Source organism: Oreochromis aureus, linkage group 16, assembly GCF_013358895.1.
Source record: "Oreochromis aureus strain Israel breed Guangdong linkage group 16, ZZ_aureus, whole genome shotgun sequence".
NCBI lineage: Eukaryota > Metazoa > Chordata > Actinopteri > Cichliformes > Cichlidae > Oreochromis > Oreochromis aureus.
Genome location: NC_052957.1, coordinates 16,080,594 through 16,096,455, shown reverse-complemented (window position 1 = coordinate 16,096,455; position 15,862 = coordinate 16,080,594). Strand labels below are relative to the sequence as shown.

Genomic DNA, 15,862 nt, shown 5'->3' with positions numbered 1-15,862 from the left:
AAACCTGAATGAGCCACTGCCTGAAAGCCCCAATCCAGGGTTTAATAAACTCACATTGCCTTATGTCACTGCTACGGAAGTAAAACTTCAGCGCACACATGTAGGGTAAATTTGACTTTGAGCCGTTTTTATTACCTTATTGTATTTGTGTTGAGGTATGTGATGCACGAATCTCGATTATACACAGAAATCTAGGCAAGAATGCAGCTGTAAGGGCAAGTCCGAGGTTGTTGGGGAGTTTGGGTGATTGCTTCTTTAAACACGTGAAGCAGCAGCTTCCACTTCAGTCCAGTGGTTACCAGTAGAAAGCCTCCGAGCGGACAGTTTCTTCACCAGCTTCTTGGTAAAAGAGGTCAGCCCCTCACCCCTAGTCAGTGTTTGTTTGTGAGCATAGTTTGAGATGTTTTTGTGTTTTCACAGATCATGTCATGCAGGTTGTTTTCATCCCTCCAGGCTGTAACTGTGTGGGGTTTGATCTCAGCTCACATTGAGGAGCTCAGAGCAGTGGACACAGGTACAATGAAGAGCTGAGCCCAAGCCTGCGATGATGTTTCGCCTCCGATCTGTGAACTCCTGCCTCCGTCGGCTCCTTCACGGAGGGGCGGTGACCAGAGACCAGGTGCTGGAGCAGCTGCAGGTGTGCTCTGCTGAAGACCATGTGTTTGATGTAGTGGGCAAGAACAAGGCTAAGCTCACAGTAGACCACGTGAACTATGCTGTGCGGTTGCTGTGGCAATTTCAGAAGGAGAGACCGGAGATGCTCAGGACTGTGGACCTCATCAAGAGTCACCAACAGTTCCTGACTCTTCGGGTTTTGGCAGAAAACAAAATAGATCTCATGGATGACTTCATGTTGATCGATATCCTCTACGCTTTTCTTAGGTACACGGTCACACATTATCCAGTGTATTCAGATTATATGACTGCAAAGGTTAACATGCATGCTTTCCTTCTAATAGGCTGAATGTGGAGCCCCATGACTCTCTTATTCAGCAGCTGGTTTCAGAAGCATGGCTAAGAATAGACCGGTAAGCAAGTGTTGGCTAATTTTTTTTTTTAAATAATTTGTGTAACAGTTAAAACACAGTCGTGATTTACTTTTTTGCAGGTTTCCAATGGCTTCTCTGTCCAAATTTGCTGTCTGCTTAAATGATCAGCACCTTCAGCACAGTCCTCTAATGGGCCGCATAACCAGCATTGTGAATGAGAGGCTGCCAACTATTGATGATGCCAGGTTTGTTGGGCGACCCATGATTTATCAGCGTTTTGAATATAACCACCTCTTGTTGTGTCGTCACTCCCCCCGACTTAATTTTTTTCAGGATCCTGACTGCTCTGATGATCAGCGTGTCGTCCCTGGTGTCTCCCCAGCTGCGGGACGCTCTCATCAGCAGAGCCGATCACCTGCTGCACACCACGGATCCCTCGAATTACAACATCCCGCGACGAATGGTGCAGTTTCTGCGCAACATCAAGTACATTCACAGACCGCTGCTGGAGAGGTGCAATGAGATCTTCCTGCGTAACATCCCCAGACTGGATGCAGAGAATCTCAGCATCATCCTGGGGCTGTATCAGTCACTGCAGTTCAACAACTGTGACTTTAGGCTAGCTGCTAAACAAAAGCTGACTGAGCTGATCGACTCGAGCACCGATCCTTTCTCCTTCACCAAACTGTTTGTTGCTCTGGCCCCTATGGCCACTCCAGAGATCAGAGAAAGGTTTGTTTCATTATCAGTAGTGTGACATGAGGGGAAATCTCTTTAAAGCAGTTCCCACTCACCTGATATCCACTTTGATTCTTTACAGGTTGGAGAACACTGCCCTTTTGTTGGCGGATGAGCTCAATGCACAGCAGGCACTGGCTGTAGCTGAAGCACTAGAAGAGATTCAGAGCAGGAACCTTAGCTTAATGAACAAGTGAGTTGTATTATGTGTTACCACCTGTGCCAGTATGCCTGGTGTAGTCTTCACCTTGTGTGTGGTGTGTCTTATCATCAGTTCCTGGCTCAGAGAGGCTTTTGTAGGTGACCTGACAGTAGATATAATCAGTAACTATAACTAATCATTTTTCAGAATTGCATCGGTAATCCAGAGAAACCTTCACCTCTACAAGTCGGTGGAGGTGGCCAGAATCACACAAGCCCTTTTTCTGTTGCAGTATCAAAACCCCGAGCTCTTCGCCACACTGAGAAACATTTTGATCAAGTAGGTGTCCGCCAAAGGTGCAACTGCAGCTTCACAGTTTATTTGGATAAAATGCAGACTGACGCCCCTCTGTCTCTCAGGTTTTTGCAGCACAGCGTCTTCCCGTACGAAGTGACCATGCTGACCCGTGTGCTCTCCATGCTGCCCTGCCCGCGACTCGAGGAGGCCGTGGTCTCTCGGGTAGACGCGGTAGTGGAGCAGTGTAATCTCAGCGAGCTTAACACCATTTCTTTTGCCGTGGCCAAGTGGGTGCGCAACGATCAGTCGTACCGCCACAACACTCACAGCAAGTACGTGCGTCTGCTGCAGACGCTGAACCGCTGCGGGCACGAGAGGCTGCAAACAGCCGACCGGCTGGACTTGCTGCTGGACGAGCTCAAGTACGTCTCGGGGGAGTGGTTTGAGGAAATGCTGCTGGACGAGACCATGATCACGCTGCAGAGGATGATCGACCAAATAAACTGGACCAACGTCCCCGAACTGGCCTTCTTCCTAACCAGGATAAATCATCTCAGCCCTCCTCTGATGGACAGAATCGCCAGTGTGACTGTTGAACACATCGATAAGGTGCTTCAAGAGACATCCATTGGATCACTATGTTAAATACTGCATACTTACATCGTCTATTCTTCATGTCTCTTTTTTTAAGATTCACTACTCGGCAACATACGCCACACTCCTCCCCTTTTCTGTCCTTAACTATGACCCTCCACAAGTAGACGAGCTGTATGATGCTTGTATTAAGCGCTTCACTCCTCATCTCAGTAAGTTATTATGTGTGATTGCAGATTATTTTTCTTTCTTATTTTTAGGCTTACAGTCACTGTATGTACTTGTAGGCTCCTTTGACCCACATCTGCTGGTCCTCCTGGCATACTCCTTGGCTGTAGCTGACCATTTTCCCGAGGAACTAATCAGAGCAATTTTCAGCATAGACTTTCTGGGAAAGCTGGATTCACAACTGGAAAGTAAGCTGCCAGTTTCCTTAAATTTGAGCATCTGTGCCAAAGCTTCCATAGTGAAATCAGATAGGACTAATATAAGTGTTTATATTGCTTCCTCCAGCGCTGCCTGATGCCCTCAACATGCGGACACGACTGCGGCTCATGGAGCTCAACCGTGCCGTGTGTCTGGAGTGTCCGGAGTACCAGGTGCCTTGGTTTCATGAGCGCTACTGCCAACAGTTGCATAGGAAGGGTAAGAGGATGCCCTGAAATCTAATTTTCTCTTTTTATGTAGGCTTGGTTTAAAACTGCTTTAACTTAATGCTATATTAGTTACATGAGAGTTGTTTGTTTTTAGGGAGTGGCTCTGTGAGTCCTGTGCAGCAGCAGATCCACAAAATGCTGGGTGAAGTTCTTGGTGGCATTAACTGTGTCCAAATGGCAGTTGTTACGCCATATTTCTACACCATAGGTGAGTAATATGAGGTGACCGTATTTTCTTACACTGTTTTTCATTTGTAAAAGTCTTTAAATGTATTGAATGGGTTGATTCAGTTCAGATATTATCAGTTTAACTCCTAATCGAAAGCCTTTCATATAGTTATATTAAATTTCTGGTCCTGAAATGACATGCATATGACACATGGTAGGAAGCAGTCTCCAATCAGCACCACAGGGCCTGTACTACAAAGCAGGATTTTGTCATATCCAGAAAATTAATCAGTTGTTTTGTTGCCAGTACACTCACCAGTAATTGTGATTGGTCCGATGCTGCCAGTGCCACCCCTTTCTTATGAACGTGGGGGAGGGTTAATTTTGCAAGTTGATAACCACCTTTTTGTGACCACTAAACCTAATATTCAGTGTTAGGGTGAGTGAATCCAGATAATAGCTTCATAGTACAGGCCTCAGGTGTGCAAAAGGTAGTCTCTTAGATTTTATTTTAAAGAAATCCTGAAAGATGGAGAGCTTTGGCAGACCACTTCTCAAAGCTCCGCATTAGCTCTTAGGGTCTGAATCCACATATTTATGGGAGGATTCTTTACCCCTGCAACATCTGGCAAAACTAAGCAATCTCCATCATATAATCACAAATTGAAATGGTGTAACTGGGAGACATAATCTTGACTTTCTTAGGAAAATACCATAAACTAATCCTGATCCAGATTTCCTTCTTTCTCGAGGAGCTCTGCACATGATGTTTTCACGCAGTCTCATTTTTAAAAATGTGACACGTCACTTTGTCTTTTTCAGACTTTGAATGCAAACTGGACAAACACTTGAAGCCGTTGTCCTACATCGAGCCAAGCACACTGCAGATCTCAGACAGAGGAAAAGTTCACTGGGACACAAGCTCACTGGAAAACATCAGGGATGAGCTTCCACCTGGAGCTCAGCGGTATGGAAATCCTTATATGTACTTGTATATACACAGATCAAGGATACTTAATATGTTGACATCCTCCCTTCACCTTTTTCTCAGTGTCGCTGTGGACTTTCTTGACTCAAAGTACTTCTGCAAAAACACTCATCACATGAAAGGTGAAGCCCTGATGAGAAAGAGACACCTTGAAATTCTGGGATACCGTGTTGTTCAGGTGAGACATTTTTACTCTGGTTGATGTTAAATGTCGTTCTCTAACTGCACCCAGTTTAAATTCTAGTAATATTACAATAGACCTGCTGTGCAGTAATTGGTGATGTTTCTGTTTCACAGATCCCTCACTTTGAATGGAACTCTATGGAGCTTTCAACACACGATGCCTGGAAGGAATATCTAAAAAAGAAAATATTCAGATAGCGTTCCTCCCGAAAGCCCTTATTTATAAAATCATGATCAAAATGTTGGTTTCAGCACTGAAGTCGGAGTTTCTGTGACTGAACACACAGCATACTTAAAGTGCCCCACATATTTAATTATAGTCAAAAGTTGGCATGAGTCTACCTCATTCACCTTAAACGAGATTGTGTATTATGTGCTTTTGTAATTAATAAGATTTTTTTCTAAATAAAATCTGAAAAATTGTATTTTTGCTTTATATTTTCAATATTTAGATCAGTGGACTTTTGCAAAAAATGACTGTCCAGCTGTCCACACATCCAACAGTATTTAGATTTTTTTTTAAAAAGTTGCTTTTATTTTTCTGCATACATGATGTTGACCTCTTAAAACACCAAAATGTCTAAAATACCAAAAAGCCATGGTATATTTGTGATGATTTCAATCCTATAAAAGAAAACCATATGTTGGGGAATTCTCAGATGTGCTATAGAGCGAGGGTTTTCAGAGTGTGGTCCATGAGCACAGTAAAAATGCACTAGTACATAATTTAATCATCCACAATTAAAATGAGATTCATTTAAAAAAGTTTAAACACTCTTCAAGATCACTTTCAGCACGGCTATCCTTTTTTTATTCCTCTGTGCTTGCATGGGTTCTCTGCAAATGTTGAGGATCATCAGGCACCAAACAGCAGCTTTCAGTGGAAGAGTCACATCAAAGACTTATGCACAAATAATTTGTTCCAGCGTTACAGAACCAGATTTTGCCCCTTCCTGCTTCTTCCTCTTACCCAAAATAGTAGTAGAAGTAGAAGCTCAGCTAGAAAAGGTTTGGAGGTACACAGGGACACTATGTATGGGAATTTAAATCAGGTACGCGTAGAGTAATGAAACCATTTTTCCTGTGTGGACTCGAGTCACATTGGCAGCCTAAAGTAGCACTCGGTCATTAAAACTTTATAACATGATAGTGCATTTTATTAAAGAAGGGCAGGCATGTGTGAAAATGAGAAAAACAACCTGCTGAATAAAAACATGTACAGAGTATTCTCTATCCTGCATCAGTAACAGTGAACATGCATGATATGTTGTTACAGTTTGGGCATTCTGGCTGCATTCAGGCGCATAGAGACACACGAGGCTCCGGCTGCATAACGCATCTCTTTGATCATGCCAGTCCACTGTTTCTTGTCATCTTCATATCTATTAAAAAAAGGAGTCAAAATAAATATAAATGAATTAAAATATTTAGTCCCCCCGAAATAAAATAAATATCATGTAGATACTGTAAGACACAATGCAAAAGTAAAATAAAAAACGTACTGCCAGATGTCAATGACTTCAGAAGGTGTACACTCTTTGTTCTCATTCTCCACCATAGCAAAGCCTCCTACAGCGTACAGCAGCCCGCCACAGCTCACCAGGTTGACTGAGCTCCTCTCCTGTGGAAAATCTGTAAATGGTGTCCACCTGCAAGAAGATGCACATAAATGTAATATGAAGCAATTCCTGTGTGCTTTTAATTTCCTGAAAGATCTATTTAAAAATGAGCTTTGTAGGCCTTACAGAATGCCTTTTCTCTCATCAAAAACGCTTTTTTCAGATACCACTCGTGTCCTCTCTGCAAAGTCCTTGCTTCCTCACACAGCCCAGAAACATGCATGTTAGGTTAGTTGGTGATTCTAAATTGGTTGTAGATCTAGTTTGAATAGTTGTTTGTCTCTCTGTTTTAGCCCTGTGATAAATAGACGACTTATCAAGGGTGCACCCGTGTCAACGAGTGACAGCTGGGGTAAGCTCCAGAACAATCTGCCAAGAGCATTAAAGAGCCGTATAAATGAGGGTATGATTCTCTTCACAGCCCGGTGTTCTGTACTGCAGTTTGTCCCAGGGAAACCGAATCCTTTCATCTTTCTGTCCAGTTCATAAAAGAACACTTCCAAGGGGGGTTATTTTCAGAGATAGTGCTGGTTGTCCATCATTTTTAGTCAACCATGCAGTTCTTTTAATGTTTAGGGGTTATTATCTTGCAGTCTAATGTTCCTAATCATTCTAATATCAAAATAAAGTTCTACTTCCTGCAGAGGTAATGCCTTTACAGGGCATCAGAGGGTGCAGTAACACAGGTTTCTCCAGCATTGCCTCTGTTGTGTGAACAAGGCTTAAATTACTTTATTGTAACTTCATTATTTTCTTAATCTACGAGACACACCTCGAAGGGAATGTTGTTGTGAACTAGCACTATATAAATACAACTGAATTTAATTTAATGACAAGCCCCCTTTCTCTATGAAAATGAAGGGCTTTTCAGTTTTTGACTTTGACCTGAATCTTTAATTTGTCAATAATAATTATTTGCTCCAGTTAGATTACTCCAGTTGGATTAGCACTCACTTTTGTACTGTTTAATATTATCTCCTGAACACTGGCTGCTCATGTTTAATTTAAAAACAGAAAAAAATGGGGGTCATGTAAAACCTTTTAATGGTAGTGTGACAGTGTGAACTTGTCTGGTTTATATTAGCAGCACCTACTTGTTGGTCCCAAAGTCGTAGGCTTCACACACAGCTGTCAGGCCTTCTTCATTGACTCCTCCAGCAACAATGATCCTTCCTTTATGGATAACAGCCCCAAACATGGATCTGGGTGTCTTCATGGCAGCGACCTCTTTCCACTCTGACCTCTTGTGGTTGTATGCAAACATCTTATTGATTGCTTTACTTTATTAACAGACAGAAATGATTCCAGGGAAGCGTTAGTAGCATGTGAAAATCGTGGTTTGACTTAATGTGTAAATATTTGGGGTTTTTGGAGCCTTACTTCTCATCGGTTTTTCCTCCAATGCAGTACACCAGCCCGTTCTCAGAGACCACACAGTGGCCGTGGATTTTCAAGGGCAACTTTTTTGTTTCTGTCCATTTCATTTTTCTGAAGAAGCAGATAATAAGGGAATAGGAAATGTTCAATGCAGAACCGTGACGCAAGGCTTTTGTAAAAAGTGCTGAACTTACTCAGTGTCATAGCACATGACGGTGTCGTGAGACTCGTTGGTCTGTAAATCTTTTCCTGCTACAGCAAAGATGAGATTCTCACATTCACCCATAGCAAAGAGACACCTGGGGGAAGGCATGGGTGGCAGAGCGATCCATTCAGCAGCAAGACTATCCAACTGAAACAATGATTTCAGATTAAGAAAAAGATTCATATTGTTGCTTTAATATGAATTAAAGGAGCACTTTCTACCTGGTAAAAGTAACACTGCAGCGGGTTCTCTTTCTCGTCCTCATCCACAAACAGTCCTCCCAGCACATACAGGTTGTTCTTCTTTGTTGTCAGACTAACATGGTTTTTGGGGATTTGCTCAGCCATTGCTGCCAGAAAACATTCATTTTCCTGGACATCGTAGGCCACCGCAGCTGTGTCATTAATCATCAAGACTACATCTCTGCCATACATGCCATATCTGCGGTTATCATTCAGGTAACCCGGCAGCTTCCCCTCCTCTCCTTCCTCTGCATCTTGCCCCTTTTTCTTCTCAGGTAGCTTCCCCGCAAAGGCTTCCTTGATGATTTTGATTTTTTTCTGGAGCTCAGGATCAGCCTTGATGAGGTCATCTTTCTCCACTTTCTCCTTGAAGTACTTCTCCGGCAGCAGTCGGAAACGGATGAAGTCAAAGGCCTCCACCAAAGACTTCACACGCTTGTCCTTGTCTTTTCTGATCCACCTCATGAGACACTCGAACACCACCTCTTCTTTTTCCACATTGAGTGCATCTGCTCCGATAATGGCAAAAAGTTCCGGTGGAGCAAGCTCCAAGAAATCATCATCCTTGGCTAGGGTTTCAAAGTGATCTGCGACGTAATCTCGAGCCGTCATTGCCAATCTGGCGCAATTCAGCATCAGTCCCAGTCTGTAGATGGCAAGGCAGCTTTTCTTGTTCATCCTTTTCTGGAGATAATTCACACTAACTGTGAACACTGAGGGAATCTGGAAGCGATTGGCAACAGTCAGAATATCCTGCACGTTGTCATCGTTGATGTCAATCTCTGCTGAGTACATGTAGTTCACAATCACCTCCATAATATTGGGGTCAAGGTTCTCAAGAACAACCTCTTTTTGGCTTGATTCCTTACCGTCCTCTGAAAAGTAGAGCTCCCGGAAATAAGGACTGCATGCAGCCATAATGAGCCGATGGCAGGGGATGCTTCTGTCTCCGACCTTTAGGATACAGTCAATCAATTTATTCTCATTCAGAAGCTCCTTGAGCCCATCCTGGAGCAAAGTGCTCTGAAACAGACGAAGATCTTCCCTCAAACCTTGGGGATCCATTCTTGTGGGAGAGGAAGTAGATGGAAGTAAGGGAAAACTGACCGTCCTTGCTGGTGAAGACAGAGAACTATAGACAGGCAGGTCTGAAGCCAGTTCAATATAACTGTGCCCCTCTAAATATAGCCGACCACCCCATCCATGAAGAATTCAGGTTGGCCAAAGCGGTGCGCTCACACAGCTGTCATGGAGTAAAAACAACTGAGGTGCCTCGTCACCCCGAAAGATTAGTAACAACATTGTTGTACCAAACAGAAAACAGAAAAACACATCATCTCCTTATTTTATTCACTTTTGACTAAAATTTTTTTTTAAAAACCCCACACAAAACACTTTTTAAACAAAGTGGCACCACAGTGCAATCCAGTGCTCTGCAGGTTTACGCAAACAGCTGGCATCTATACCACAGCTGTGAGCGGGGACGTCTACATGTGGAGTGACTCAGAATTCAGTGATAGTAATGACTTCTACGCTACAGTGTGCGAGCCGGTGTTGGTGTGTGAGGCATTCCCACAGGAGTTACCAAACAAGCAGCCGGGGGTCAGCGAACAGCTGCAGCCACAGGAGCTCACGGCCTGTTCCTTTCTCACATTTTTAAAATACTCAGACCATTGTGTCCCTTACACACACAGTAGCTATAAAAGATATAAAGACATCAAAAAATTTACTTTCCACCATCTGTTTGAATATGTTTATTTGTATTACATTCAAGTTCACTACAAGAAAATGTTTTATATAGTAAACGTCACAATTTACTTTTCTTTTTTAGGAAACTACACTCAGCAAAACTGTACATCTTTTAACCTGAGCTATAAGCAACATTGTCTATACAAGCACAACATCTACATAAAATATGTACATATGTTTGATGTTTTCTCAGCCCATTACTTCCCACAGCCCTTGAAGAGTGAAGCCGTCCTTTAGCTTTTCAATGGCGAGGCCGAGCTCCTCAGAGAAAACCGGCTCACGGTCTTGTTGCTTTGGGAAAACAAGACATAAATCAGGTTTATAGCACTTTTTAAGTTTTATAGCAAGCTGTCATGATTATATTATTAAATATACTGAGATTTTACCTTATTGCCATCTGCAAAGTAGGCCTGCAACCAAACACATAAACACATGTAGTTAAAAAAGCTAATGTAAATTAAAATAAAGCATTCTGCTTGTAGTAAATAGTTGATGACTCCCAGACACGAGCGCCAGGCAACATAAATTCATGTTTGTTCATTATGCTGGAGGATATTAGCTAACAGCTATTCTGAGAGTCTGAAAGCTAAACCTTTGATTCCCAGACGAGTGATGAGTGTAAGGGTGGCCAGCAGGCACACTCACAGTAAATGCGTCGGTCTGCTCATCGGGCTCGATTTCCACGTCATCGGGAGGCTGTTCCACTGTGAGCTCTTCCAAAGGCTGCGGCTGAAATCGTTGTTAGGGCAAACAGTGCTATGACAACACGATCAGCTGAAGAGCCGGGAAAGCCAGCTACATTAAAATATCTCCTTAACAGCTGTGAACTCAAAAATAGATTCGCAGACTATTTTTGAGTTTGTGATTCTTACATTGTGTATGTATGCCTACCTTTTCTTCCATTTCATAGTCCACGCCAAAGATCGGGTTAGCAGAGTACACTTTATGCAAGGAGTTGATTTCTTTGAGTGCATCTTGGAGTTTTTCCACTGGGTCAATCTTAAACCCAAGCACGTACCCACCACTCTAAAAATGACAAAGTGGATATTTTAGTATATTAGAAGACCTGAAACTACAGAAGAAAGTCCCAATAATAGAATTATATCAGAAGACTATTGTAAATGACATTGCATAGAAGTTACCTGGCGTGAGCTCTCTATCACCAGCGCCAGGCCAAACTTTGAGTCTCTTATTCTGATAGACCACTTGAGAGGAAATAAAATATGTTATACACCATCCTGATCTGCGTTGAACAGGACACATTATTTCATAAGAGAAACAAATAATAAGACTTCTGATTTATGTGGCAGGCCACTTAATTAGGTATATCTTGCAAGTACCGGCGGGAACTGCTTTAATTCTTTGTAGCATAGATTCAACAAGATGCTGGAAACATTCCTCACAGATTTTGGTTTATATTGACACAACAGCGTCACACAGTTGCAGCAAATTTGTCAGCTGCATGTCCGTGATGAGAATCTCCAGTTCCACCACAGTTATGGACTGAGATCTGGTGATCATGGAGGTCATTTCAGTACAGTGGACTCACTTTCACCTTTAAGAAATTTGTTTGAGATGATTTGAGATTTGTGGAGCATTATCCTGCTGAAAACAGCCATTAGAAGATGGGTACGCTGTGGTCATAAGGGGATGGACAAGATCAGCAACAATACTCAGGTAGTACCAATGATACTCTTTTGTTACTTTAGGGCCCAAAGTTTGACAAGAAAATATCCTCCACACCATGATCCCATCACCAACAGCTGTGCCACTGATACAGGACAGGATGGATTCAAGCTTTCAAGTTGTTTGGACCAAATTCTGTTGCAGCAGAAATCAAATTCTGGTTGATTAGATTTTTGCATTAACAAACACTTGATGAGATGTACCTAACAAAGTGGCTGCTGAGTGTGTTTTATAATTGTAAACACATAAAATGCATTTACAGATGATGACTGATTGTTTCTATTGAGCTTTACTAGAAACATTTTATGAGAGAGAAACATTTCCCTGAATAAAAATTATATGGTTCTGTTTGGGAAATATGTGAGCCAGTCGTGTTCAGGACAATTTTAACCATGTGGTGGCAGTCATATCCACTCCTAATGAAGGTAAAGATACAGATAAGTGTACTTATCATTTGTTCCTGGCTGACTGTATCCATTCACATGGCATGCTCTGATAAGATGTCAGCAAACTGCGTTGAACTAGGAATTAAACTATAATGTTATAACCATGTCATATGTGTTGCAGAAATATAACTATCAGAGCATCAAACTTTTAAAGCAGTGATCACTGACGTGATAATCAAACAGTTCTTCTCCTATTTATTTAGAAAGATACTTTAAATTAACTGCAGAAATAATTGCCTACACTGTAGTTTTTGCCAAGATCTCTGCCAAGTGGTAACAATTGCTTCTGGAAGGACCTTGACTGTACTTACAATCTGGAGGTAAGGAATGCTGACGTTGAAGCTCTCATTCATGTTTGCGTGCCACACAATCCGAACATTGGTAATGAAGAAGGTTCCAAGGTTACCCTAAAAGACAGAGTCATCAAAGGAAACTCACTTTCACATATTTACAGATTATTTTCTACAAATATGTCTTCAGATTTTTTTAAACTGTCATAATTTAAATGTGAACCGCTTAAAGAAAAAAAACAATGGAAATAAGTTGATTTTTGCGTTTCTGGTACTTACTGCACGCACACTATCATGGGCGTCTTAATATGTTTACATGTGTTAGTCTGTGATATTTATTGGTTTGGGATATGTATTGGAATTAAATAAAATCAATCAAACAACTCTTCACAAAAACATCTCAATCGCCTCTAAATACTTTTTTTAAACAGTGTGGTAACTTGTTAAGTTTTAGTCTGTGCATGCATACTATCTGAGAAACACTAAACAAATATTTTAAAAGCCACACTGGTACCTGATCGCTGGATAAATTCCAGACTCCATTAATTTTATCATACACTTGCTCACGGGGCAGGAGTCTAAGCTGCTTATTTTGAATCAGTGCAGCTCGCAGTTTCAGGTCCCGGTACATTTTGGAAGTCTCATAGGCTCTGTAACAACACAAGTCACATTTTAAACCAATGAGAAAGATGTATGTTTGATAGATAATTTAAAAACTCCCTCAGTGCTGTTTTACCTGTGGACAGCGATAACAGAGGTGAAAAGCCTCGGACTTCCTGGAACCACATTTGTAAAAATAAACTCAAATCTCGTGTTGTTGGACTTGGTCAAGATGTAGAGAGCTTCAGTTTGACCTCTTAATTTCTGGAAGAGAGTAATTACTTACTAAATTACTAAGTTTACCATCAGTCTTGATCGCTTTGTTTTTATACACTTTAATTCTCAGCACGTCAAAAACAACAACAACAAAAAAAAACCAAACAAAAAAACAATGCTGCCGTAATTTGTCCTACAGGTTTGACATTTGTCCACTTTATGTGAATAATGGATAAAAAACCTGTTGGCACACTTAACAAATGGAGGTAGGGAGCATCAGTTAAGAAGTGTTAATGAAATTAAATATTTTTGATGTGAGGAAATGTAAAAACATTCTGAACAGATAGTTTAAAACCGAAACAAAACGCAAAGGTAAAACGAGAGTTTACTTACTGAGTTGGCTGTCCTTGTTGTGATGTTAATGATGGTGTTGTAACCTACAGCTGAAAAAAAAAAGAAAAACACAAACCAGATTTTAATTTAGGCTGGACATAATTTCATTCACAGCTCATGAATTCTGTTTTTGTTTATTTGCATATATTCCGTATATATCAGTTACTGTTTGCATTACATATTTGTCTCCCATATAAACTAATTTCTTATCATGCCCATCCTGGTCACTCCAAAAAGAAAATCTTCAGCCCCCTGTCTGTTTGTCACTGCCTGTGTCTCTAAACCATAAATCATAGCAGGTCTCACTGACATCTTGCAAACCTTCCCTTTCACTCTTCTGCACTCTCTTCTTCTCCTCTCCTGTGGAACGTACATCACTGTGGATGGTTGACCCCAGGTAGTTAAACTTATCCACCTTCACTACTGCTGCTTCACTGTTAAACCTGTCCCCTTTTTCATTCCCACACATGTACAATCTCTGACTCGTACCGCACAACTCACCACTGTCTCACTGTCCTCGTACATATCCTGAACCATCTTCACATACTTCTTTGTCAATCCTGACTTCCTAGAAGCAGTAGCACAGTTCTTCTCTGGCCAAACTACCATATAATTTCTCTTGATCCAAAACAACAAAGAACAACTTATATTGACCTTCTCCGTCAACACTCTCAAAGCTAACATAACATCTCTATTGCTCTTTCTGAGCATGAAGCCATACTGCTGGTCACTGATTGTAACCTCTCTTCTTAACCTGGCTTCAACAGCTCTTTCCCATAGCTTCATAGTATGGATCCTAAACTTTATCTTTCTGTAGTTATGACAGCTCTGCACCTCACCCTTTTTCTTAAAAATCTCTATCAGTACACTTCTTCTCCATCCTCCATGATTGTTTTAAATCTGGTGAAAAAGTTCACTCCCCTCTCTCCAAGACATCTCCATACCTCCACAGGTATGTCATCTGGACCAACTGTGTTTCTACTCTTCATCCTCTTCATAGCTACCCTTCCTTCCTCCTTACTAAACTTTTAACTAAACAATTCAAATAGAATTTTTAAAAAAAAATGCTTACAACACAGAGTCAATTTCAGGTGTACTTACACAAATTGACTCTTGGCAGAGCCAACGAGTGCCAAATGATTCTTAAATTTGTCACCAAAAGCCGTCCTGGGAAAAAGTGAACACCATGATCCGTTATTATTTTTGTTAGTAGCTGTCAGCAACAAGGTTATTATCGTTAGACAGAAACCTAAAAATGTTAAAGCAATAAAAACTCAAATGTAACGAGTAAACCCTCGCTGAACAACTCACTGAAATGGAATTGAGGTCAAAAACTCAAAATGAAAAGAAAGAAAAAAGGAAACTATAACAAATCTGGTCTGGATATTTTCAATCTGTAAGGTAGCAAAAGCACCTCGGTCTCCGTTGTTTCCTTTCGTATCTTCAATTGAGTCCAGGCAGTCTATGAGCACCTCTCCAGGACGTGTTTTCATCTGCCTGTGAACAGCATGGATTACAATACTGGCACTCAGTGCGTGCGATATAAAGCCACCGCAAAAACGAAAACACTTTAAACCTAATATAATTATCAGGAAAACCTCGCATCACAGTGTTTGCGTAAATAATGACGCTAGGCAATTAGCTTAACTAAGCTCGATTAACCAGTTAGCCTCTACGGGCGGTGACATATTAACTTACTGTGCAGTGATGTCAAACCTAACATCTCGGTCTTCCCACAGAGCATCTAAAACAGACGCCATGACTGCAGGTTATCACCCCCACAGCTCCTTGCGATAAAGCTTGCTGAACTTCTGCAGCCGATATTCCAGCTAAAGAGGCTAATCTCAAAAAGCCATCCAAGCGTCATAATCACCGGGGCAACAGACGGCAAGCCGAAAGGCCAAAAAGTATATCTGTGCTTAAGGCGAATACTTGATCCCTAACCATTTTCAGACAAATTTTCAGATTTAACCCACTTTGATTAAAAAAAAAAAGTGCCTGGAAAAGAAAAACAAAAGACGCCCCACTTTCTCCCCTCAGTGGCCCTAATTCTTTTCCATATTTCTGTTATGTCAACCATTGTGTCAAATGCTTCAAATTTAAGCCTAGCTGGATTACTAATCAGGGCTTTATTATAGGCAGGTATGATAAGGAGGACGGTGCTAAGTCAAAAAAACCCCCCCCAAAAAAACCAAAAAAAAAAACAACCCACCAACAACAACAAAAACACCAGGGGAAAAACTGCTTTATATTGAAATTATAATGTTGAGTTACTTACATTTTA

General features: G+C 41.3%; 3 protein-coding genes across 6 annotated transcripts; 1 reads left to right on the top strand and 2 right to left on the bottom strand.

Moving 5' to 3' along the window:
* Positions 1-80: 80 nt before the first annotated feature.
* On the top strand, positions 81-5,180 carry fastkd1 (FAST kinase domains 1). Of its 4 annotated transcripts, XM_031743317.2 has the most exons (16): positions 81-352; positions 454-637; positions 743-882; positions 960-1,028; positions 1,109-1,234; positions 1,323-1,721; positions 1,810-1,920; positions 2,077-2,208; positions 2,289-2,775; positions 2,858-2,972; positions 3,048-3,176; positions 3,274-3,405; positions 3,511-3,624; positions 4,407-4,551; positions 4,636-4,750; positions 4,870-5,180. In XM_031743317.2, exons 2-16 carry the CDS (start codon positions 545-547, stop codon positions 4,951-4,953), a joined length of 2,391 nt encoding a protein of 796 aa, XP_031599177.1. In that variant the 5' UTR covers positions 81-352; positions 454-544; the 3' UTR covers positions 4,954-5,180. The 4 variants fall into 4 exon arrangements, with proteins under 4 accessions (XP_031599177.1, XP_039455502.1, XP_031599176.1 ...); XM_039599568.1 differs by having other exon boundaries at positions 81-343; positions 421-882; XM_031743316.2 differs by having other exon boundaries at positions 454-882.
* Positions 5,181-5,300: 120 nt separating this feature from the next.
* Positions 5,301-9,305, bottom strand: klhl41a (kelch-like family member 41a). Its single transcript, XM_031743231.2, has 6 exons — positions 8,178-9,305; positions 7,946-8,103; positions 7,755-7,862; positions 7,469-7,654; positions 6,258-6,404; positions 5,301-6,137 (listed from the first exon to the last, which is right to left on the bottom strand). Exons 1-6 carry the CDS (start codon positions 9,261-9,263, stop codon positions 6,026-6,028), a joined length of 1,797 nt encoding a protein of 598 aa, XP_031599091.1. The 5' UTR covers positions 9,264-9,305; the 3' UTR covers positions 5,301-6,025.
* A 632-nt stretch (positions 9,306-9,937) lies between these two features.
* bbs5 (Bardet-Biedl syndrome 5) lies at positions 9,938-15,448 on the bottom strand. The gene is made up of 12 exons (XM_031743232.2): positions 15,277-15,448; positions 14,993-15,075; positions 14,680-14,745; positions 13,579-13,628; positions 13,106-13,233; positions 12,884-13,019; positions 12,391-12,486; positions 11,090-11,152; positions 10,839-10,973; positions 10,593-10,676; positions 10,334-10,357; positions 9,938-10,238 (listed from the first exon to the last, which is right to left on the bottom strand). Exons 1-12 carry the CDS (start codon positions 15,336-15,338, stop codon positions 10,137-10,139), a joined length of 1,029 nt encoding a protein of 342 aa, XP_031599092.1. The 5' UTR covers positions 15,339-15,448; the 3' UTR covers positions 9,938-10,136.
* Positions 15,449-15,862: the final 414 nt, after the last annotated feature.